The following is a 24,449-nucleotide window of genomic DNA, read 5'->3' as shown; positions in this document are numbered from 1 at the left end:
ACTATCTCCGATCACCTCGTCATAGCGCCGAAAAGTCAGGATCTACAGCCCAAAAGAACAATTGTATTCTACGTTATGAACAACCAACTACCACAACGACCTGAGACAAAATGATTCAATCATCACACTGCCCAAGCAGCGAAGCATACCGATTCCCAAGCCCACAAAACCCCTCACACTGCCCACCAATTTCCCTCCCCTTATGCAGCACATCCTCCATGGCCCATGCAACACGTTCCGCGCCCACTCTCGCACCCTCGAGATTTGGCGCGCCGGGCCCAAGCCGGAGAGATGCCATGCGACCCGTCACGAATAACGGCACGTCCTCCCGCCATGACAGATCGTTCGTCAGGCACGGTAGACCTGACTTGACCTCAATTGGGTATTGATCATTCATCGTGCGGAGCAGCGGCATTTCGCGCACGTCCGCCCGCACTCCGGTTGCGAAGTAGATATAGTCGATTGCGGGGAGCTCGGGGATTGGAGGGTCGGTTGTTAGGGTCCAGGTTTGGGTGTCTGGGTTGTAGTCGTGGGTTTTTATTTCTGTGCATGGGTGAATAGAAGCGCGGTGCCGGGCTGCATGCTGCTTTACAATTTTTGTATAACGTGGTGTAATGCTGCCACCGTTTCGGGCGGTTTGGAGCATCTCAAGGCGCTCTAGGAGATGTTAGCATTGGCTTTTCGATGGCATTAGGGGCTTTCTTTCTGATACCTTCGTCGCTGTCGGCGGACCAGAAGGCTGCTTTCTCCCAGTTCTTGTACTTGCCCATCCAGGGTAGACTGATGTCGAAATGCTTGACTGTTGGTTGAATGAGACATTGTTCAAAATAGTGATTTTGGGTGAAATTATACATACCTTTCATGCCAGATCGCATCAAGAACCACACTTTTGTTACGCCCTTGCGAACTGCCATATCGACAATCTGTGCTGACGACAGCCCGCCTCCAACAACGACAATGTTAGTCTCCTGTCGTCGCTGAATCTTGTTCTGTACATTGGGACTGGGAAATGATTTGATTTCCGTGCTGTGACAACATGCTGCAGCGCCCTCTTGCTCCGTCAAGGGCTTCCATGGATAAATCTTGGATACATTTGCTCCGCCAGGACCGATGGCCAGGACAACAGCCCGGCTATAAAACTTCTCTCCCGTGGATGTTGTGACAGTGAACACCTTTGACTCTGAGCTATCAGACAGATAATCATATGAGAGATCCGTCGCCTCGCGCTGCAATATCTGGCCGGGTTCATCTAATCCATACCGCTGGATAATCGACGAACAATAATCCGAGAAGAGGTCTGTGGAAGGCGAGAAATAGTCTTTTCGATCTCGTTCGTCAATCTCAGCTCCTATTGTTCTGTTTACAAGGATTGAATGGTTAGAAATCAGTTTTCGCCATGTTTGCAAGTGCACAACTTACTGAGCCTTCCCACCCTGCCTCCTTTTCTTCTTCTTGTGCTTGCTCATCTCCTTCCCAACACACCCGGGAATCTCCCACAAATCTGCATCTCTCCCACTCTCCTGTGTATAAGCCAACATCCCATCCCGATCACCGGGATCAACATGGAAGAACATCGGGCTGCGGAGCTGTTTGATCTCCAGCGTGCGGAAAGCATTGTTCCACCGCTGCATCCATTTATCTCCGGAGCCGTCGAGAACTAGAGTCGAGACAGATGATATCGACGATGTTGATGACGTGGAGGACAGCGACGGCACAGAAGATGCAGAGTCAGCCGAGCTACGCCGTTGTCGGTCATCTTGACAAGGGCATCCGCGTTCACTATCCCATTTTGCAGCTGGCACCCCGTTGATCTTACTGTGGCGTCCCTGGACTAGTCTCATTCTACCGCTGTGCTTTTTGATCCAGTGGTACCGCTGGTGTTCTTCGTCTGTAAAGACTGCTGATGGTGTTTCTTCGCTTAGACGTGCGGCGACGGCGAGGCCGCATGGTCCTGCGCCGATGATTATTACGTCGCGGATTTCATGGTCTTCTGGTAATTCAGATGAGAACATATTATGTGGCAAGGTAGGGTTGGAGTAATGGTGTGTGATGGAGACGCAGTGGTTATAGTAGTATTGAATGGAAATACAAATTCGTAAAAGAGTAGCATCATAGGACCAATATCTTTCTTTTGTACCCTACTGCCATAGATATGCTGCTACAATGTCCTCATAAGTCGACTATCGAGGTACTCGTCCCCAAGGTCCTTGTGGCATGTACATCATATAGGGAACAGCCTCATACTCCACTGTTGATATGGCGAATTTGACGGATTATTGGAGTTAATCTCTGAGGACCTTGGGATATTGGATCTTTTTGGTCTCAATATATGGACCTTTTAAAATAATGTTGCTGGAATTTACAATGTAAGGTTGGTGATTTTGATTCCTAGGATATATATATCTTGGTGGCTAGGTTCCGCATGTTAGGAGATAACCACTATATATCAACAGAACCAATGAATCACACCAAGAAAATTGACAATTATCGCGAGAGAGGAAACAGAAAAGTAAGCTCAAAGTCAGCCCTCTGGCAGAATCTTAGTTAAAGTACGTCCATCCACAGTCCATTCAACTATGTTTGTAGAACAGAAAAGAAGGCAAGGAAATTATATTATATGAAAGAAAATATTTGGAAGGGGGGAATAACAAAGCACAAAAAGCCGCCGGAAGATAAAAGAAAAGCAAAAGAAAACGAAATACACGCAAAAACCCGAACGCCATGAGACAAAACCTCCTGCGCCCACACAAAGGAATTTATTTATGCCATCTCTTCTTCGCCCCAGCCTTTGCCCTAGACGCACCCCCTTCCCTCCGATGCCAAGGATCCAAGGGCCAAACCCACCCCCTCACCCTCTTAGCATCCCTCCTCTCTCCAATTTGAGGCTCGGGAATCCACTTATCCTTCGCCTCCGCCAGAATTCTCTGACGAGTCATCGCACCAGGTCCGCCTACGTTGAGGTGGGCAGAAGGCTGATGCGGAAGCGGCACCGACTTCGAAAGCATCAACAAGAAATACAATCCAAGCCCCGCCGTCATAGCCGGCAATGTATCCTCAGCCGGCTCAGGATCTGACGAGTCATGACCCGGGGAAATGGACGAGCTTGATGACGACGAGAAAGATCGCTCGCTGATGGGCGTTGCGAGTAGTGCGTCGCGCGCGTGTGCATGCGCGTTCCTCCCAGCACCAGCTGCTGTCTTGAGCGGGATTGATGCCGCGATCTCCAAGTACCCGAAATAGGGAACGTCGTCGCCGGCGTCGCAGCCTGCTCGCACGCAGACGAGCTCGATTTCGGTGATGATGAAGCCGTAGCGGCAGGAGTGCTCGCGCATGCAGCGCTGGAGATGAGCGAGTCCGTTAAGGTATTCTACACGTCTGTGGGGGGGCTTCGTTGCGCATGCCGGTGTTCCAGCGGTCGAAGCTTTTCACGATACCGACTAGTCGGCCGCGCGGGAGACCGGCGCTTGTTTGCTCGGTGTCTGAGAGGTAGTTTGCGAGGAAGTGCGGGTGGCCGTGGTTTTTGTGGCCTGTGTTTCGGACGTCTGGGGCGGCGTAGAGTTGGAGGTGGTCTTTGCCTTGGGAGACGGCGAGGGCGGCGTTTACGCGTGGTGCGTAGAGGTCGCGGATTAGATTCACCAAGTCGTTTTCAGACTCTGGCGCTAGGCTTGCTGAGGGTACAGCCACGTGCGGCGTGAGCTCTGCTGGGATTTCGGTCTTCAGGAGCTGGATTAGTCGGCTGTCCAGGGAGTCGAATGTCGCCAGTGAGAAGGAGCTCCAGCAACGCAGATTGCGGATGTCCCACCAGAAGTAATCGTGCAGGCCGCGAGTTGGAACTACGCTCACGTTGCGGACTAGGCTAATTGGTTGGAGTGGCAGGGTTAGGTATGACAGCAGAGTTGTAGACCGTGGGGGCAGGTCTTCCTGAGGACTGAGTAAGACTGGCGAATTCTGGGCAGCTAGTGCCTGGCGGTAGTTGTATTGAGGCGTCGGCACTGTCAATGGAGTCTGTGTGCTCGCAGGAGCGTGCTGGCCCGCTATCCTTTGAGAGTATGATGAGTAGGGCATGATGTTCGGAGTGATTGGAGTGACGGGGGTGGTCGGGGTCGTCTGGGCCTGCATTTGAGGCACATATTTTGGTTGATCTCCATATGCGGGATACCCAAATTGAGCCAAACTTGCGAGATCGAGAACAGATGCAGACACTGAGCGTGAGTGGCCTCCGCCTCCCTTGCATTTGTACGAAGGGGTGATTGTTACAGGCGATGACAGCGCAGAGAGGCTGCCCTGTGTGGTCATTGGCGCCGGCGAGATGGGAGAGGCCAATGTCAAGCGGTCCACGGCATCGCGTGTGCGACGGCCAACAGATAGTCGTGCCGGTGGGTAAGGAATAAATCCAGGTGGGTTCCGTGTATTGGACAGAACGCGAGGATGACGAATAGGCCCACCAGCAGATACTGGCTCGATCACGATGTCTTGAGGTCGGATCTTAGGTAATAGCTTGGGGCCATGGTGATGTCTGGTTGGTGATGTGGTAGGACTAGTATTCCCAGTCATAGTCGACCAAGGAGATGACTCGCTTGAATAGACGGAAGAATTGGAGGCATGACGACTATGTCCAGAGCCAATGTATTCCTCAAGAGAAAGACGCGGCGGCGTCGTTGGCCGAAGGCGAGTGGAATCGACAGTAGACATGATAGTGAAGTTGTTGACTGGGTGTACCACCAATGACAATCTATCATAAGAGTAACCAACGAATGAAGCAACTGATGTCTTGTTGACCAAGTTCAGAAAGGCATGATCCAGGAGGAGGATGTTTGGATATTAAATGGACATTGACGGAATCTCAAACAGCCAGGCTCGATGCATATAAAAAGATTGTCTGACGAACCCTAGCCGATCTAGAAAAGATGAAACATGGAGAAGAGCCCCATTGTAACGCCTACGGAGCCAAAGAATCTTTTTTTGGGATCCTAGTCTCCGATCAGAGGCACGTCCACTCGATGAAACACGAAACTGCCGACATTGTGCCTGAAGGACAGGCATGTTGAGCAACAGTGCCCTTGAAACTACCCCTCCGATGGGGTCCAGTCCGGCATAGTGCGGTTTCATCGGACTGTCGCGCGTCAAGTTGTTACTATATTTTGCATCTTCTTCAATATAATTCTTCAGATTCCCTCAATCGGTTAGCCTGCTGCACGATTCTCACAATGTTCTAAAAACGGCATCAATTAGGTCACATTTCTAGTAATTAGCGGACTTGTTGGTGACTATCCCTGCCTAAGGACTCGCGGGGTCAGCGGTTAAGCGTTCCAAGAAAGCAAATGGATAAAAATAGCAATCGGGGATCATGGAATGTGTGATTCCAGGGTCTAAATAGGGTAGACAGCACTCTTTGATGGGAGGGTACCTGCTCTAGATGCGCCAGTGGCCGAATGTGATATCGAAGTCGGCGGCTACATGTATGGGATGAGTTTGAGGTACGCGCCGAGCACCGGCGTCATAACTGGTGATTGGACAATGTGAGCTTGATATTAAGAAATCTCCCATAATTAGCAACAATTAATGCAGTTGGCGGGGGAAAGTTCATGCAAGAGATATCTGGTAAAGAAGTTTGAGGTCAAATTGGGGTGACCAACACATAACCGCGCATTGACCCCTGTGGTTTCACTATACAATTGTACATAGTTCATACTTTTTTGGGCAAAGTTATTTAGAAATTCATCTCATTAATTTGTTTGAATTATTTCATGACATTCATTTCATGTGGGTCAAAAAAAATGATTAACACCCAACCGAAAGAGTAAAAAGAGTAAAAAAGAAAACAACAAAAGGCCGAGAACCCTGTGGTCTATGTACCTCGACAAAACACTCAAAAAACGCTCGGGGGAATCTCTCTGAACCGTCTAAACAACACATCGAACGGTAAAGGCAATCGCAGAACATCAAATTTTTAAGCCTTGATCTCGTACTTGCGGCGGAACATGTCATCCACCTCAGTCAGGTAGTAAACACCGGATCCAATAGTCTCGGTTTTACCAACGGGCTGGAAGTTCTTCTTCAGGTGGGCGTGCTCACGGAGCTTGCACATGTCATCATACGCAGCAGGCTCGAGGATAGTGCGGGCATTGAGACGCTTCTGGAGGTCAAGCTTCTCAACCATGCCGGACACATCGCCGACAATCTTGGCGCTGAACATGGAGCTGGCAAGACCGGAACCGTAACTGAACAGACCGATGCGCTTGACCTGCTCGGGGTCGAAAGCGACATTGCTGAGCAGACTGGCCAACCCGCCGTAAACGGTGGCAGTGTACATGTTACCACACTGGGTGGCGACCTGGAGACCAGGGCTGACACGCTCGGCGAAACGCTTCTTGGTGAGACCCATGAAGGTCTTCTCAACAACCTTGTCGGTAAGGGACTTCTCATAGTCCAGGTCGCGGAGCTCAGGGGCGACCTCGGTGAAAGCGGGGTGCGAAGGGTTGGCGAGGTAGTCGTTGTAGAGCATACGAGCGTAGGACTTTTGGACGAGCTTGCAGGTAGGGGCATGGAACAGAATGTAGTCGAAGCGATCCAGGGGGGGTGAGGGACTCATCGGCGGCGCCGTTGGTACCATTACCGTTGGCCTGGGCCTTCAGGGTCTTCTCGCGGGCATCGTAGGCCTTGTAGCAGGCATCAACAGCCTCGGTGTAGCAGCGAAGGGAGTAGTGACCGTCGACAACGGGGTACTCGCTGGTGAGGTCGGGCTTGTAGAAATCGTAGGCGTGGGTGAGGTAAGAGGCACGAAGACCGGCCTCGAAGACGATAGGAGCATCGGGGCCAATAACCATGGCCACGCAGCCAGCACCACCAGTAGGGCGGGCAGCGCCAGCAGCGTACAGAGCAATATCACCGCAAACCACCACGGCATCACGGCCATCCCAGGCGGAGGACTCGACCCAGTTGATGCTGTTGAAGACAGCGTTGGTGCCACCGTAGCAGGCGTTGACGTTGTCGACACCCTCAATGTTGGTGTTTCCGTGAGGAGCGAAAAGCTGCATCAGAACGGACTTGACGGACTTGGACTTGTCCAAAAGGGTCTCGGTGCCAACCTCGAGTCTTCCCACGGAGTTGGGGTCGATGCTGTATTTCTTCATGAGGGAGGAGAGGACGGTGAGAGTCATAGAGTAGATGTCTAGTGGGAGATATTAGCTGATTGATCTCGATCTTGTGGCATCGGTGTACATACCCTCACGGTCATCACAGAAGCTCATCTTGGTCTGTCCAAGACCAATGGTGTATTTTCCGGCAGCGACGCCATCGTACTTTTCCAACTCAGCCTGGTCGACACACTATCATTGATATATCAGTTATAGATCCCAGATTGATAAGATACAGGGACACTCACCTGAGTAGGGAAGTAGACCTCAATGGCCTTGATGCCGATGTTTTGGGGACGAGTAGCCATAGTGGGGGTATGGAGGGGCAATGAAGACACAAAGGGGCAAAAGGAGAGGGATAGTAAAGGTGAAGGTGAAGGTTTGAAGTAAAAGAAGAAGAAAGCCAGAGAGAAGACAATTGATATAAGAATGAAAAGGAGTCTGTGTACTCGGTTCTACCGTGTACGATCTGTCACCACTTAATATTTTTTTTTTTTTTTTTTTTTTTTTGGGGTGGAGAGATCAACGCTCTTTGAGTGCGGTTTTTTGTTCCTTTGGGCCGGATAATTGCCTAGGAGATACATCTTATACAACATAGTAGAAGTCTATAAGTAGAAGTGAAGCTAATGTATATAAGCACTATAACCACCTAACTTCAGAAGTACGGAGTATCTGGGGTAGCTCCAACTCTAGATAATACCTAGCAAGTACAAGTACCTCTAGTGACCCAGCAGTGTATAGTGTACAGTGTACTGTGTACTCCGTACCTGTGTAGGTCGGCTACGTGGCGTTGTATAAAAGCTACGGTGTAGAACTGAGTCTTATCGATCTGTCTCCACCCTCTTTCAAAGTTCCCCTTTTAGATCTTTCCTTGTGGATCTTCGTAGTGGCATCACCTCGGACATCTTTGCTACAGAGTAGAAACCTGCTTTATAGTCAAATAGTCCTTGTCTCGTCTCTGATTATGTCTTTGAAGTGTATGTAGCATAATGGAGAACATTTGCATGACACTGCGCATTTCCGAGATCGTGTATGAAAAACATAAAAGACAAAAAGACGAGCAGACGAGCAGACACTCCAGAATCTATACGGATTGAAAATGTTCGAATATTCTGTGATATCGGAAGAGGAATGTGAATGCTCGTCTATCTACAATAGAATGCCCATGATGTGTAATGAAAGTTGCCAAGCGTGGGTCACCTCTCACTCCGGGGGCGTCTGCCTATCTCCTGTCTCTCTCCTATACAACTCCCACCAAACTCCGGACATACTCACTTATCGGCATATGATGTCGGACGTCGCTCATTTTCCATCTTCGTACAGATCATGATCCTCCGGATCTCCGCATCCGCGCCTCACCCATCTTACAGCTCCCCGGAGCCCCGGATCTCCCACAATGGGCGACGAGAAGTTTGATTATCAGGCTGTCCCCATCCCCTCGTACGCTGAAGCCACCGGTCAACCCTCCTCCTCTCGATCCGACCTCGGTGATGGAACAGATATTGAACGACAGGGCCTACTCGGTCGCGATCATGCCTCCACCCGTGGCTACCGCCCACCCACCGTGGAATCGGCGCGCTCCAGCCTCGATGGCCTCGAATCACTGGCCTCACGCTCAGATCGTGAATCGGTGGAGGAATTACGACGCGAATTAGATCAAATGGACGTGGACGATTCGGCATCGACATCCTTGACCGGCAGACGCCCCCTCTCCGGCAGCGTTTTTCCAAGCAGCTATCGAGTCTGGGTCGGACACTGTCCGCCATCCAACGACCGTTTCAACGATATATGCCTAGATTTCACTTCACAATAAACCTTGGTGACACCAGGGCACGCTTAAAAGATCAGGGATGCATCATGCTTCTCCGAGTGTTCGCTCTTTTACTGGTGGTCACACTAGTGTATGTGTTTTTCGTCGCAGATGTCTTCAATATAAACAGTCGCATGTCCATGGGCCAATCCTATAGCGCCGCCTCCGTCGAAAACTTCATCCAAGGTCACATCAATGAGACCAATATTGCCGAAAACCTACGACGAGTCACCAATTACACCCACGTAGCTGGCACGGAAGGCAGCTTCGCGCTATCACAATTGATTGAGCAAGAGTTCCAAAATGCAGGATTCGACGAAGTGTCGCGGGAGGAATTTCAGGTCTACCTCAACTATCCACGCAAGGATGGAAGGAGAGTCGCAATCATCGATCCACCCAGTCTAGCTTGGGAGGCGAAACTTGAAGAGGACGACGCCAAGGACCTGATCTTCCATGGGCATTCGAAATCTGGCAATGTCACTGGGCATCTGGTGTATGCTAACTTTGGAGCCCGGGAAGATTTCAAACTTCTCGCAGACAAAGGAATTTCACTGGATGGCTCGATTGCCTTGGTCCGTTATTATGGCACCGAATCCGACCGTGCATTGAAGATCAAGGCCGCTGAATTGGCCGGAGCTGCTGGCTGTATCATCTACTCCGATCCCTCCCAAGATGGATTTATTAAAGGCCCTGCTTTCCCCGAAGGACGGTACATGCCAAGTGATGGCGTGCAAAGGGGCGGTGTGAGCATGATGTCTCAGGTAGTTGGCGATGTTCTCAGTCCTGGGTGGGCATCCACGCCAGGAGAAAATCATCGTCTATCCCCCAAGGAGAGCCTCGGTCTACCCAAGATTCCCAGTCTTCCACTCGCTTGGCGTGATGCACAGAAACTTTTGCAGGGCCTCAAAGGCCACGGCTCCAAGGTACCAAAAGAATGGGTGGGTGGCGTCCCTGATGTACAAGAGTGGTGGACTGGTGGCCAAGACTCCCCCGTCGTTCATTTGATGAACCTGCAAGATGAAGTAGAGCGCCAGCCTATCTACAACATTCATGGCAGAATAATCGGCATGGACGAGCGCGACAAGAAGATCATTGTCGGCAATCACCGAGATTCGTGGTGCATGGGAAGTGTTGACCCTGGAAGTGGCACTGCTGCTTTCCTTGAGGTCGTACGAGCCTTTGGCGAGTTGCTCACCTATGGATGGCGCCCGCTTCGTACCATCGAATTTGTCAGCTGGGATGGAGAGGAGTATAACCTGATCGGCTCAACAGAACATGTCGAAAAAGAGGTCAACGATCTCCGTGCGAATGCGTTCGCCTACCTCAATGTCGACGTGGGTGTTTCTGGGCCCGATTTCCATGTGTCTGCGTCGCCCGTTTTTGAGCGCACCGTGCTGCAAGTACTGGGCCGCATCTCAGACCCCTATGCGAACGCGACACTGAAAGACATTTGGGACCAAAAGGGCTCAAAAATCACACCACTTGGCGCTGGAAGCGATTATGTTGCATTCCAGGATATCGCCGGCACCTCGAGCATTGACTTTGGATTTTCAGGAGAGCCCTATCCATACCACAGCTGCTACGAAACGTATGACTGGATGGTCAAATTTGTCGACCCTGATTTCCAGTACCACAAAATACTAGCTCAGTTCTGGGGACTTCTCCTCCTTGACCTTTCGGAGAACCCCATGCTGCCGTTTGACCTAGAAGTCTACGGAGACTCCATTGGCGGGTGGGTCAAAGACTTGGACAACTTTGCCAAGTCAAAGAAGGCCGAGGTGGACATGCAACCCATGTTTAAAGCTGCGACCGAGATGAAAGCCAATGCTGTTACATTCCAATCGTGGAACAAGATTTGGCACGATACTGTGTGGGGTATGGGAGGATACGAAAGCAATGTCATGGCAGTCCAGCGGGTGAATCACAATGCTCGAATGGCTGCCTTTGATACCAATCTACTTGACTTGGAAGAAGGCGGAGGTGTAAGTTGACGTGCTTGAATCATCCCTGAACCCTAGCTAATGATTCGCACAGATTCCCAACCGTACACAATTCCGACATGTCATCTTTGGCCCAGAGCTATGGTCCGGCTACGATGCCTCGATCTTCCCTGCTATCCGCGACAGCATCAACACAGGGAATTGGACACTGACACAATATTGGATCGACCGGGTCGCCAACACCATCCACCACGCCAGCGATAAGTTGCTCCATTAATGTATTCTACCTTTCAGCCCTTTTTTCTCTTGTCGGTCTTCTCAGCCTCACTTCATCCATGCTTATCGGATTGATTATTTTGTCACGTTCTAAACGAACACTGTACAGCCTGACACCTGCCACGTTGTCGGGATACCTCTATACCTGGATTTTGGGAACTTCTTGCACACCCATCATATACCATGCATGTTTTGAGCTCACGGGACCTGGCATATTGCTCTTTTGTCGGTTCCATTCGTCGCCGCTTTTCTTGAATGTATCTAGCTTCTCATCCTTGTCCCGAGGGACCGGCGTTCATATGGGGATATATCATATTGCGTATCTACCTTTTAAGAGGTCTTTCAAGCTGCCAGTCCGCATGATTTGCTTGCTCACTCCAAGTGCGCACCCATTAGGGTAGTACTTGCTTTTTCAGAGGGAAATATTTCGCCAACCTACGACTCAGGTGTTGCAGATCGCAGTCTTTTGGATATTACGCCCTCATTATTCAATTCCATACAAGCCTCAGATTGTCGTATTGTATGTTTTTTTTTGTCATTATTCTCTAACTTGTGTAAATATATCGACCACGCAAAAGAAGTTTCAATTCAACATCACTTCCCCCTGGGCAGCCCTAACCCTGCCAGGACCTTCATTGGTCCAATGTCTTTCCATGCATTCAGTTGGTCATGATTCCAGATATAAACCGATCCCATCATTCCAGCTGAATTTGCCGTAATGCCGTGGAATTCCTTAGCCCGTCGAGGAATTACCATCATCCATCTTCTCGTGAGGATAAAATTATGGGGACAAGGGACGTCTTCCGTCAGCAAGCCTAGCGCCCCTCTCGCTTGGTGCAATAGAGATTGATAAATTTCTAGCAGGTGCTCACCATTTCCCACACAGCCAGTAGAGTCCTCAAATCTCTGCAGAAAATGCACGAAAGAAGGTCCCGTTTTCGAAGCCGTATCATCTGGAAAAAACTTGAATCCTTCATCGTACCCTTCACGCTTCCCTGGCGCTGGGATAACTTGTAAATGTTTATGCTCCCTACTTGACCCAGCTAGGACTGTACAATTAAAGAAAACATAATGTTCATCCTTTAATCCACAGATCGTACTCCATGCAGCTTCTATGTCTTCAAGAACGAGAGGCTCGTGCTGCCGCTGATAGGAGTCCACGGTCAACAATAACAGCATGGGACGGAAGACGGGAAATTTGTTGATGACAAGATAGTGGGTGTTATTGACTGTGGTGATGCAAATATCCGGATGCTCATTTGCTATATCGCTGCCTGGACCGAAGGACGCGCACTGTGTATTGACCTGTGTCAAACCTGATTTGATTTCAGAGGCGTCCTTGGCTTGGGGCTTGCTTTTGAGAGACTCAACCAAGTGAAAGGAAAACTGGATTCCGATTAGGGGCGGCTGAAGAAAGTCCGGTGAGAAAACCTACGGTCATGCCGCCATCGACCACCAGAATCGGCTTGTTTGGCTGGAAATTGATGATACCGTTGGAGATAAGCCGGTCGAATCTTGCGCAGATCTCATCGTAACTTAAGTTCAGCATTTTGATAACACAGGCATCGGAACAAAAAGGCTGCCAAGTTCAGACAGAGGGGTAGACGATAATGTCACGCGACTAGGGCATGATATCAGCGCTAAAGCAAAAGATTCAGCCCCATAGTCTATGCCATACCTATAAAGTCTTCTTCCCAGGGGGCTATGTCATGTATACAAGACTGATTGCTTGGGCTTCAAATCCTGATGATGAACGTGCCGGGGCTATTTGGCAAGGGCTGAGTCCTGCCAATTCTAGATGGGCTATAACATTGTAATCCGAGCACTTACAGCACATGTAAATCAAAAGAGGTCGAACGAATGAATGAACGAGCGTTGCCGCTTAATTTTCCACTTTTCCTCACAGATACCTTGGGGCGTCTCGTATTTTTACCCAGGCGCAAGCCTGGAAGTGAGATGAGGCTACTTCGTATTCCGTACAGATATAGATCAAAGAACCACATCCCTCTTACAGATGCTGCTCCGCAGACTAGACATCCTTAATTCTCATATCTCATACGATTTGTATCTTCTTTCCTGAAAGTCATGTCTGAGCTCAAAGACCCCCTTGATCTGGCCGAGACTGGAGATTTATCCAAGTTCTCAAAGCTCGAAGCTACACTGGTACACACCGAGGTGGAGCGGCGACCAAATTCAATATCGCAAGACGGTGTAAGTCGCCATGCTGTGACTGCAGACCTTGGTGTCAACGAATTGGATTTCGATTTCAACCTTGCCACAGACCATTATCCACTAGATCAGCTTAGGTCTCTCCACCAAGTCTTTGATGCCGTGCAATACCGTCAGCATTTGGCTCGGGACGGGGACTTCTCGTCCACAACTCGTGTGGAATGTTTCACGGCTGATTCGCAGGGAGGAGGTACGTAGGTCCTTGAATCAGAAGGTTTCTGTTTTGGAAGCTGATATCATATGGAGAATGGCAAATACTTGATGAAACCAACATGGATCGACTTTTACAGGTGAGGTCTATCAACCTCATATTTGGAACTTGGGCTAAACAGATCAAAAGTCCTATGCTATGAACACCTCACCTGTTGAACCACATCCTGGACGTAAAATGCTCGTTTTGTGAGTGTTTCTCCCCACCGTTCTGCGTCTCCTACTGACTTGTCTAGCTTTACACCATTGGTGCCCACAGACGGTACGACATACGGATCACGCGTTCTAATGACTCAAAGAAATGCGAAACAACTGTTCGAGACATTACAAGTCAATCCCTTGTTTCTGTTGGACATGATTGGGCGGCCAGATTACTGGGCTCCTCAAGTGCATTGGGAGACAGCCGATGACGGGAAGCTGCTGGCTTGCGGTAAGAGCAGAAGCATCAGGCGTCAGAACAAATGCTAACATCACCAAAGATCTCTTTTGTCAGCATCCTCGATGGAACCTTCAAGTCCAAGGAGCTCCGCTGTCTGCTTATGTGCGCCATGACATTGTTCGAGACTTGACTACATATGTCATCTCGCATAAAGAGTTTGATACCTCCATCGCCACGCTCAAATCTATATTGAACATTGCACTCAATGTCAGCTCCACAGTCAACAACCCGGCTGTCTTTTTGGAAGGTCCATTTGATATCCATGCCATTCTTTCCACACTTTCCTTCGAAGCTTCTAAATTCCACGTCAAGCGTTTCCAGCGGTTCATGTGGAAGCAGATGAACAAAGTCGACGATCACCTTACGGGCCTCGAGTTTAGTGATCGTGCTAAGCTTGGAGACTTGACAAAACAGCTCCAAATCATGTCCGCAAATGCAGATTCACATATCGCCAATGCTGATGTAGCAATCATCACGGCCAAAGCCATTCGAGATGCCCACTCACGTCTCACTCCCTCCCTCCCCCGATCTAACCCTTTTATAAACCAGCGAGCCGATAGTTCAATATCATATATCATCTCCTCCATTGAGAAACAGAAAATCTGGTTCTTGAATTACAAGCAGCGCAAGGACAATGCCATGTCCCTGGTTTACAATCTTGTGACCCAGCAAGACGCCATCAACAACATTCAGATCGCCCATAGCATGAAGCAAGACTCTACCTCCATGAATGCAATCGCTGCTCTGACAATGATCTTCCTGCCGGGTACCTTTGCAGGCACAGTGGTTGGTGCAGGAGTTTTCGGGGGTGCCATCAAAGAGACGGTGTGGCTAATTTGGGCTGCAATTACATTGCCGCTTACGGTAGGAGTCATGATTTGCTGGTGGTTGTATAAGAAAGGAAAGCGGCCAATGGCCAAGGGTAGCACTGTGATAGAGAAAGACAGGGCCAATTCCGCGGATACGAGGACGAATTCACCTAGGAGGAGGTCCAGTGTTTTTTCCAGTGGCTTTTCCTTCCGAAGGTTCAAGACTGGTATAGGTGAAGATATGTAGTTTAGTCTAACTTATTGTTTTTCTTGTTGTACGGGTATATGACACCAAATGAACAGCGTTCTTCTACCCTATCCATATGGTACTCACACATGGGTATCATAAAACATCACACATCACAGTTCCACTTGACTAAACAGGAGGCAAAGACGGCTCAATCGCCAACAAAGACGGGTGATCCGCCAGACTCTGCCAGAATCCAGCCTCGAAATCCCACAAATCTTGACTCAACAGCGACGCCCATTCATCATTGCCCTCAACCCCAGTTTGCTCAGGCAGAGGCTGCGCCGGGTCCGAATGAGTCGAGTCTAGAAAACGTTGTATAGCCCGTGTAGCCTTAGAAAGCAACGCGTAATTCGGATCGCCGGCTTTGACAATCGTCCCGATTTGAACCTCCGCTACAAACACACTGAGATCTTGTAATGTTCTTGTCCGGTGCGCTCGTGGCATGTGCTGTTTCAGCATTGCCAAAAGCATTATCCCCGCAGCGGGGAGACCGTAGTATGCAACCTGGTCAAGTTGTATATCAGTTGACTGCTTGAGTTGGAGATTTCAAGGACAGACAGAGTATATGATATAAAATCGAGTCAATTTCACACATACCTTCCAGATGAGACCTGTCCCAGAGTTAGTTAGCTGATCCCGCAGCAAAATAATCTCCACCACAAGTGTGAGCATTTGACCCGCCGTCTCGATAATCGGTAGATCGGGCTCAGTCGGTGATTTAAGAAGCAAAAGACGAAGCAAAAATAGCACATGCAAGTGGTGCAGTCGTACGCCAGCGACGAAGTCGCGCTCAAAGGGTCCCTGTGTGCATTGCTTCAGACTGGTCTCGAGTCGGAAGTGGGCTGGTAGGTTTTGCCATTGCGTCTCTGCTTGGCGTTGGATCACGCTGTGCCATTTCCTGATTAGCCATGGTTGCCACTGAGATAGATGGCACAGAAGTTGTTTTTAAATACCCTGCTCGTTGCGCGCATGACGGATCATGTTTGTCCTGGAGAAGCTCCCAGATCTCCTCCTTCAGTGACGCACATAATGCAGACCACCGCGTATCAGCCCGGTACCCAGACTCCGCATCCGGAGTCCAGTCTGCCGAGCCTTCTTCTGCGTTCCGGCAGGATGGGATCTGGAAGTGGCAGAAGCGTTTGTTCATTCGTGGTGGGCGGCCGAGGAATATTGCTATGTTCTTGTCTGCGGAGTAGATGCGCGCGAAGGCTGTTTTGCGCAGTTCTTTAAGGAATGGCGGGAGTCCTGGTTTTATTTCGATGTTCTCATGATAGCCTAGGGCATATGTGGAGGATATTGCGTCGCCGAGTTTGCGCCAGGAACGATAGCCTTTGAGAGTTTAATATGTGGCTCAAAGAGATACAGTAGCTGCGCTGCGGATGAATGCTGCTAACTTACTCTGGTCTCCATCCACGTAGGAATGAACGATAAAGTTCTCATATTGCATGATCAGTTGTAGGTCGTTCAGGCAATCTAGAGAGAGGGATATCTCCAATGCAAAGTCACAAAGTTGGGTACATAGTCTTCGAAGTGTGTACTGCTCCTGTGCAGTCATGTACAGAGACGGGAAGAAGGAAATGTCAATTGTCGCTCGACTGACAGCAGCAAAGAATATCCCCAAGGTCTCCCAACGAGAATTGTGATCTAGAAATTGAGCCGAAAAATCAGCCAGGTCAGAGGTCTCATTAAAGTGCAGCGGCTGGGCCGAGTTCTGCAAAAGTCGCCTTGCATAGACTAGATGCCAGCTGTCGTCGTGAGAGGTGAACAATTGGCTCACACTCTGCGCACATTGGTCAACAAATGGCTCTGCCAGGGCCAGGTTGGCTCCTTTGGCTAGCCAGAACATGACGAGGTCTTTCATGGCGGACAATTTGTATGTCGTCAAAAGATGTTTGAGGATATCTGCGCCTTGTAAGACTAGATGATTGTCCCCGAATAAGTCCGAGTGCAGATCCTCTGGTACTACTTGATGATTTCCGGGGCCATGGTCTCCGTCCGGAGTGATATGCTTGAATATAGCTGCATGGCTGGACGACCCTAGATACCCTGGATTTGGGTATGGATTACGTCTTGGATTGAATGACGGCGATTCATCTGGTGAACCAAGGCTGTGAAAAATATAATTAGCCCACTTGTATACAGTCCAGGTCAGTATAGAACCAACCTTTGTTTCGATTCGACTCTTTTCCGCTTAAAGGGCGTAGTTCTGTAGATGCAAATCCCTTTGCTTGTACTACAACGCGTGCAAACGGGCAGCTGGTGGTCGCATGCCAGCTTAGCCTTTCTGCAGGCTTCACAGGCAGCCAGGCGCGACATGGCTGCTCTGGCGGAGTTTCGTCCGCCAGTGAGGGTAAAAGAGAAGAAGTCGGCTAATCGCGGGGAGATCGGAGAGTCGGCGTGTCGGTGTGTCGGCGATAAGATGCGGGGATCCACCCTGGGCATCTATAAATACTTGTCTTTCTTCTTCTCCAACATCAACATCACATCCATTATGACTCAAGATATTAAGCTCGCAGACTATCTGTTCACTCGGTTGCGCCAGCTGGGCGTCGACTCCATGTTCGGCGTCCCTGGGGACTACAACCTTCGCCTATTGGATTTCGTTACTCCCGCCGGCCTCCACTGGGTGGGCAACTGCAATGAACTCAATGCCGCCTACGCGGCCGATGGATACGGTCGCATTAAAGGCCTATCTGCGTTAATCACTACCTATGGCGTTGGCGAGCTCTCCGCTATCAACGGTATTGCAGGCGCGTATGCCGAGAACACACCCGTGCTACATATTGTCGGAACCCCACCACGCCCGCTCCAGAGCGCGCGTACATTTATGCACCACACTTTCTCAGATGGCGACTACCGTCGCTTTGCAAACATGTCGAAGCATGTCACTGCAGCTCAGGCCAGGTTAGAAGATGCTACCACGGCGCCGGAAAGAATCGACTATGTCCTACGCCAGGCGTTGATCCACAACCGTCCAGTCTACCTCGAGGTCCCCGATGATATGCCCGACGTGCTGGTGTCGGCTGCGAACCTGGAAACAAAGATTTGCATTCCACAACCACCACGTTCTGCCCGAGAGCCGGAGGTGCTGGCTCGCATTATGGAGAGAGTGTACAGCGCCAAGCGTCCATTCATCTTCGTGGACGGAGAAAGTACAGGTCTTGGTATCGTCGACCAGCTCGATACTTTGATCAAAGCAACCAACTGGCCCACATGGACAACCGTGTACGGCAAGGGCCTAGTCAATGAGCAGCTGCCAAACGTGTACGGACTGTACGCGGCAGCCTTTGGCGACAAGCCAGCGCAGGAGTACTTCCAGGAAGCAGACCTGGTCCTGACATTCGGACCGCACAACAGTGATACCAACACCTATTTCTACACATCGATCGCCAAGCCCGCAGTGGCAATCACATTCTCGGGTAGCACCGTCCAAATCGAGAATGATACTTACCACGACCAATCCGCCCGCAACATTCTATCAAAGCTACTCCAGAGCCTCGACTCCTCACGACTAGTCAAGGCCACCGGGCCACCGAAACAAGAAATCACCTTAGCCAACATCCAGAACACAGACCCACTTGCTCAAGACAATTTCTACCGCCTGGTAAATCCGCTCTTCCGAGAGGGCGACATCATCCTCACCGAAACAGGCACCGCCGCGCATGGCGGCCGGAACTTCAAACTGCCTGCTAAATCCCGCCTCTTCGGTGCGGTCACATGGCTATCGATTGGATTCATGCTCCCGGCAACGCTAGGCACAGCGCTAGCGCAGCGTGAGCAAAACAAAGGCAAAGAAAGCAAGAGCCAGACGGTGCTATTCATCGGCGATGGGAGTCTGCAGATGACGGCGCAGGAGATCAGTGTGATGATCCGTGAGAAGCTGAATATCGTCATTTTCATTATCAATAACGACGGATACACCATTGAGCGGGTGATCCATGGACGCAAGCAGGTGTACAACGATGTCCCATACTGGAGACATGCGCAGGCGCTGAACTATTTCGGCGCTGATGAAGAGCATGTGGCCAAGAACACGTTTACGGCGCGGACTTGTGGCGAGTTGAAGGAGATATTGGCCAATGAGCAGATTCAGAATGGGTCTGGGGTGAGGCTTGTGGAGGTATTCATGGGCAGGGAGGATGTCCAGGGGGCTTTGCTGTATTTACTAAATAAGCAGCTTGATGAGGAGAAGAAAGCACAGCAGCAAGCATAGATTTAAAACGAGATATAGCTTGTTAGATAGAGAAAAGATATGTATATACATTTTACTACAATTTCCTTGAATAGCAGTTTTGATCAAATAGAATGATGTCTTACTATGATTATTGTGTGTTTCGCTCTTAGTACACGAGATAAGAAACCCTTGGAGGAACAAAATCAGGCCAAGTGAACGCCGATTCCCTATGCTCCAGATCCGCCATGCACACAGAAAGTAGAAGAAACGAAAAAGGAACGACCCGAAACATTGGAAAACAAACATCTGTTTGACATGTCACGAGGAATCTATAATTGATCTGTGTCGCCGAAAGAGGGTTGCTCTCATGTTGAATTATTTGCGGAAGCTTTCAACCCCCAGGGTTGGTGTTTCCACCATGCTATCAGTGGGCACACCCTCGTCACGACGACGGGCGAAAAAGCTATCGCATTCGGAGACAATGTGTGCCCACTCCGCAAGGGCACGACCGGCATATTTGCTAGGCACAAGATGGTCGTAAGAAGGCTGGGAAGGAATTTCGGGTAGTGGGGAGTTCCTGGTTGTTGGTGTTCGCGGCCAGGTATCTGATGTAGGTTGTGTAGGGGTATCTTGGTTGGTGAGGATTATTTCTGGTTCCTGTGCATCATTCTCGAAGTCGGACTGGCCGAGATTCTCTGATGCTGTGTCATAATCCGACTTGTCGGGAGAACGCCGATGCTCGATATGCGATTGCGATGCGACAGGGAGACAGGGGGTGAAAAGACGCTTGTTTTTAGTGGGCCATTGCGGACGATCCATCCATTCCAAGGAGAATTTGAAAAAGAATGGCTGGTGGGGAACTTTGGGGCGGGTGATCTCGTCCACATTGTTGGTCGGAGTGTGTTCGTGTTCATCCATACATTTGCTATCAGCAGTCATTGTTGGATCTGATACGCCATTCTCGGAATCATCAGAACTGCTGCTGCTGCTGACACCATCGCCGGAACGTGCATTAGAAGAGCTACCAAACATAGCCTTGAGTATCCCCCACCGCTTTTTAGGTGGTTGACCATCTGAGCCATTGGAGTCGGAAGATCCGGTTCGACGGTGTGACATGACTTGATCCGAAGGAACGGGGGGAACGACTCGGTCGAAGCTAACGAAGAGATTGACAGGAGACAGTTGGTTTTCGCATCGGATAATGATGATCCTTCGTCCTGGGGCCGGTGTACAAGGAGCAGAGGACAAAGGCGCTGTCATACCCTCCTCGGCCTTAGATTGGAACCCGACATAATACTCCCAAACTCGTAGGAGTCGATCTGAAAGAATTTCATAGGTGTTGGAGTCAAGTGGTGTGGTTTCAGTATTGAACCGCCCGACCCTCCAGCACAACAAACGATGGAAATAGGCTCGCACCATTGGACTCCAGTGAGTGAAGTAGTGATAGAATACCGGCTCATGTAACAAGAAATCCAGACAGATAGATGCCTTTCTTTCTTCTGTAGCAGTCCAGGTACCCCAGACGGAAAATAGAAAAGAAAACACTCGCACCTCAGTGAGCGAATTGTGGCTCTGCATCATTTGGCGACAGACATTGAGCCAAAAGCCCCAGTCAAACAGTTCCGTTTCAATGGATTGAGCGTAACGTGTGATAATTGGAATGACCTCCTCGAGAAAATCACACAACAAAAAGCATGCGTTATGATCAAATAGAGACATTTTCTGCGCCGCAGCTTTGATGATGCCACAAAATGATTCGGCAAAAAGTAATCGAGCACGATTCGGTTCCACGGACGATTCAGACAAGAGATCTCGAAGAAGGATGATCAAACGATTCTCCGCCATCGACCGATGAGTGTTGCTACCACTTCGGAGATGTTGGGTGGAGGCAGAGGCATCTGGTGACTCGATGAAATCATCAAAGGTGATTGCAGCAGCCGTGTGGGGATTGTCGGATCCCTGTTGTGCTGATTGCTTGTAGATTGTATCCTCCAGAACGCGTAGGAGTTGTGCATGTACTATCAACAACCCAGGTGCTAAAACCCGTTTCGCCTTTGCAGTTTCCGGAGGCAAATACTCGGCGTACAGAATGTGGACATATTTAACGAAGACAAAGAAGAGATCCGTGTCGCGGCCAGCCCAACGTGCGACCCAAGGACGATTCCAATTAATAGGAGTGGTGTTCAAGGGTAGCTCGGGTTTCTGGCGCAGATATCGCAGCAGAGGAGCCTGTGAGTGAAACGCTAGGGGACGGAGGGCCGGTGGGAAGCACATAGCAAGTTCTTGCGTGTATGCACGGATGTTTCCAGTGCGCGACTCATTCGATTCTGACAAAATGCGTCGGAACATGTGGGGAGGCGTGCACCACAGGCGGACTAGGATCTCTGGCACTCCGGGACAGAAGAAAAAGGCATACGCGCAGACCTTGCCGCAAAAAGCGACCAGGCTAGCTGGTGCATGTCTCATAGACATTCTTTCGACCACGAACGCCATTTGAGAGAGGAGATTTTGGATAAAGATGTTTCGAATGTTGTGATGAATTGATTCAACCAGGAAATCTGAACCCGATGAACCTGATCCATCTGATGTTTCCGATACCGAAGTTGACGCGTACTTCAACGAATCGGCAGGCCCACTGCCGTTCTGAGCCATAGGAAAGGGGATGCGCCATTCTGGCCGAGCCATGATTCCTACGATGGCTTCTAGAAATACTGGTCTGTCGGTTCCCGAGATCGACTGGTTATGCTTGCCATTGAGCATCTCCAACATCCCGATCCACCATTTGTTGAGAATATTGACTCGGCGATCCAGGTCTTCCGGTCTGAGGTTCTTGCATGAAGCGTGGAGCTGATGGCGGCTGAGAAAGGGGAGGAGCGAGGTACGGATGACGTTGGCTTTCAGCGAGCTAGATTTGGCTTGAAACCTGTTTCCTGGTCAGGAATTGTAATGTGAATGGCTAAGGTGGTTGTACAAACTTTTGGAAATCCGCCTCCAGGCCACGGAAGATACCCCAAAGCTCATCCTTCTTGCGTGTAGGTTCGGTACCGGAATTCGCATACGCTGCGGCAGTTTCTGCTGCTCCCTTGGGCATAGGTGGTAAGACCGGGGTCGAAACGGAGAGTGCTGCAGTGAACTTTTCGAATGAGGACCGGTGCCGTAGCGAATTTCCAGACGGACTACTTGGAGAGCCGGGGCTGTCCTCGGGGCCCTTGGCCACAACAGCCAACATCGGCCGGCGCGGGCGTTTGTAGAGGATTGTTCGTCTGCGGGAGGGGGGTTGAATCTGATCATCTTCTGCTTTTCGGCCACTGAATCGGGTTGGGGATTGGGAATCTTGCTGCTTAGATCTCTTCGCTGATGGGGACGGAGATCGGGAGGAAGAACCCCACGGTTTCCTCGCAAGGCTGACTATCCTCCCAGACATTGATCGGCTCTTAGATGGCCTCACAGCGGGCTCCGGAGCCCGTGTTTCGGGCACATTTGAGTCCGTATCCTTCAAATCCTCCGATGATGACAGTGTGAAACGTGAGACGGAGGCTGGCTTCGACTTGTCCTTGGAACGAAGGGAAGTTCGGCGGAGAATGTCCTTCCCGGCATCCACCGTTTCCTTTGTGGGGGACTCTGCCAAACTTGGAACAGCATAATCAGAAAATGTTCGTCTTAAGCTGGGTTCTGTGGTGGTTTGACTGGGAAGATCGGTGTAGCTGGCGGCACGAGAGAGCTTGGGTGTTTGGTCATCGTTCGTGTAGCTCGGTGTCTTGCGCGAGGGCGAAGACATTGTCTAGGGGATAAACGGGGGAGCAAATGGGGTATCGAGGGGATTTATTGGTTCATTTCCCCTTAAATCTCAGGATTCTGAGCGTAGAAGAGACCAGCTCCTCTGTGCACCAGGAGGAATAATGTCGAAGTAGTCAGGCACGCTGCATCTGGGGAAGATCAAACAACGAAGTTCCGACTGTGAAACAGATAGGTAATAGAGGAAGACCAGGAAATAACGGAGTTTTGGGGTGGATAGATCCGCTTAGAAGCTCTGATTCAGCAAGTGATCGACGGGGGGGGAATCTCCCCCAAGGGCCTTTGGGTCCGGGTGAAAGTGTGTGGGGAGTCTGACGGTAATAAGATCAAGGAAGAAAAGAAGAGATTGAAATAGTTCCAAGGGGCTGAATATAGAAAGTCTACTCGATTTTTATTTTTGGTTAATTAACTCGAGACATTTCAGCCTATTATCATCTCCATTATCTATAATACGAGCAATATGTACCTCACTTTATATTAAAATCCGACGTTTCTTTCTAGCTGAGACAAATCCAAGGCAACGGACTACCTATTTCCTTTTGACTCCACCTTTTTCTCTCTACTCCCGGACTTCCGTATAGCCATCGCGTAAGACTACCATCCACGGTGGTCAGCTCAAGTCCAGGGTCTCTTTGCATGCACCGAGTCTGATTTTTTTGAGGGACATTGGGCTCTTCAGTCCCAATTTCAAGGCCTTCGAAAGACCAATCGTGTCTCCTCCGGAACATAAACAGGGTAGAATTCACCGAGTGGGCTATGACAGCTGTACAATCGGTACTTCGTGGTTGGTACACATCTCGTATCTCATTCTTGGCCATGGAATGTCAGAATGTCGTGCCATGACCCTATCTCTCTACGGGGTTCATTTTCGCCTACCTGCAATGATTTTCCTAATAGATTAGAAGAATAACGTTGCTTTTCACAGGGTCAAATTATGCACTTTCACTATCATAAATCTATGCGGGGCGCTTAAATCGCCTTACCGAAATAGCCTTGTAAATGGCGTATGCCAGCTACCATATTTAGTGTCTTTTTTTTTTTTTTTTTCTTTTTCCCTGTGTCTGACAGTTCCTTGTGTTGGCACACATCGAGCCCTTGGCGAATGTTCTTATCGCGCCCCCTGAGAGCATTACAGTTGAACACTGGCTTGAAGACCGTAACAATCAAGAGAAGAATTCTGCTTCGTATTCCATTTTACTTTGGCTTTAGCTTTGCCCATCCCGGTTGATCCTCCAGGGGTACTCCGGATATCAAATTGGATGTGAACACAATGCTTGCATCTGATATCTCAATCCAGGGAGATTTGATACATCAGATCATAGTCCGGACTCCCATGAACTTCTGTTCGTCACTCCGTAGTTCCTTCATGCTGATCTATCGG

At 49.8% G+C, this 24,449-nt stretch overlaps 9 protein-coding genes across 9 annotated transcripts; 3 read left to right on the top strand and 6 right to left on the bottom strand.

Annotated features, from left to right (window-relative positions):
• Window positions 1-115: 115 nt before the first annotated feature.
• On the bottom strand, window positions 116-2,012 carry N7500_005361 (FAD binding domain protein; the record flags this gene model as incomplete). Its single annotated transcript, XM_056676506.1, has 4 exons — window positions 116-657; window positions 713-799; window positions 857-1,356; window positions 1,420-2,012. The coding sequence occupies 4 exons, from the start codon at window positions 2,010-2,012 to the stop codon at window positions 116-118; spliced, it is 1,722 nt and encodes a 573-aa protein (XP_056531506.1).
• A 744-nt stretch (window positions 2,013-2,756) lies between these two features.
• Window positions 2,757-4,692, bottom strand: N7500_005360 (uncharacterized protein; the record flags this gene model as incomplete). The annotated part of the gene is made up of 2 exons (XM_056676505.1): window positions 2,757-3,367; window positions 3,435-4,692. 2 exons carry the CDS (start codon window positions 4,690-4,692, stop codon window positions 2,757-2,759), a joined length of 1,869 nt encoding a protein of 622 aa, XP_056531505.1.
• Window positions 4,693-5,950: 1,258 nt separating this feature from the next.
• erg13 (hydroxymethylglutaryl-CoA synthase) lies at window positions 5,951-7,444 on the bottom strand (the record flags this gene model as incomplete). Its single annotated transcript, XM_056676504.1, has 4 exons — window positions 5,951-6,517; window positions 6,552-7,171; window positions 7,226-7,328; window positions 7,385-7,444. The coding sequence occupies 4 exons, from the start codon at window positions 7,442-7,444 to the stop codon at window positions 5,951-5,953; spliced, it is 1,350 nt and encodes a 449-aa protein (XP_056531504.1).
• Window positions 7,445-8,532: 1,088 nt separating this feature from the next.
• N7500_005358 (M28 family metallopeptidase) lies at window positions 8,533-11,163 on the top strand (the record flags this gene model as incomplete). The annotated part of the gene is given in 3 exon segments (XM_056676503.1): window positions 8,533-8,856; window positions 8,871-10,928; window positions 10,981-11,163. The coding sequence occupies 3 exon segments, from the start codon at window positions 8,533-8,535 to the stop codon at window positions 11,161-11,163; spliced, it is 2,565 nt and encodes an 854-aa protein (XP_056531503.1).
• Window positions 11,164-11,756: 593 nt separating this feature from the next.
• Window positions 11,757-12,711, bottom strand: N7500_005357 (putative phosphorylase; the record flags this gene model as incomplete). The annotated part of the gene is made up of 2 exons (XM_056676502.1): window positions 11,757-12,569; window positions 12,598-12,711. 2 exons carry the CDS (start codon window positions 12,709-12,711, stop codon window positions 11,757-11,759), a joined length of 927 nt encoding a protein of 308 aa, XP_056531502.1.
• A 536-nt stretch (window positions 12,712-13,247) lies between these two features.
• On the top strand, window positions 13,248-15,096 carry N7500_005356 (uncharacterized protein; the record flags this gene model as incomplete). Its single annotated transcript, XM_056676501.1, has 5 exons — window positions 13,248-13,581; window positions 13,638-13,681; window positions 13,732-13,790; window positions 13,838-14,031; window positions 14,081-15,096. The coding sequence occupies 5 exons, from the start codon at window positions 13,248-13,250 to the stop codon at window positions 15,094-15,096; spliced, it is 1,647 nt and encodes a 548-aa protein (XP_056531501.1).
• A 129-nt stretch (window positions 15,097-15,225) lies between these two features.
• N7500_005355 (fungal specific transcription factor domain-containing protein) lies at window positions 15,226-17,287 on the bottom strand (the record flags this gene model as incomplete). The annotated part of the gene is made up of 4 exons (XM_056676500.1): window positions 15,226-15,603; window positions 15,697-15,997; window positions 16,053-16,428; window positions 16,498-17,287. Coding segments are annotated over 4 exons (1,845 nt in total), but the record flags the coding sequence as incomplete, so codon positions are not given.
• A 126-nt stretch (window positions 17,288-17,413) lies between these two features.
• On the top strand, window positions 17,414-19,312 carry N7500_005354 (alpha-keto acid decarboxylase family protein; the record flags this gene model as incomplete). The annotated part of the gene is made up of 1 exon (XM_056676499.1): window positions 17,414-19,312. One exon carries the CDS (start codon window positions 17,414-17,416, stop codon window positions 19,310-19,312), a length of 1,899 nt encoding a protein of 632 aa, XP_056531499.1.
• Window positions 19,313-19,648: 336 nt separating this feature from the next.
• Window positions 19,649-23,051, bottom strand: N7500_005353 (DUF1765 domain-containing protein; the record flags this gene model as incomplete). The annotated part of the gene is made up of 2 exons (XM_056676498.1): window positions 19,649-22,196; window positions 22,249-23,051. 2 exons carry the CDS (start codon window positions 23,049-23,051, stop codon window positions 19,649-19,651), a joined length of 3,351 nt encoding a protein of 1,116 aa, XP_056531498.1.
• Between the last annotated feature and the right edge of the window lie 1,398 nt (window positions 23,052-24,449).

Source organism: Penicillium coprophilum (genome assembly GCF_028826855.1).
Source record: "Penicillium coprophilum strain IBT 35676 chromosome Unknown utg000004l_segment0_segment0, whole genome shotgun sequence".
NCBI lineage: Eukaryota > Fungi > Ascomycota > Eurotiomycetes > Eurotiales > Aspergillaceae > Penicillium > Penicillium coprophilum.
This window is presented reverse-complemented; position numbering and strand designations above follow the sequence as displayed.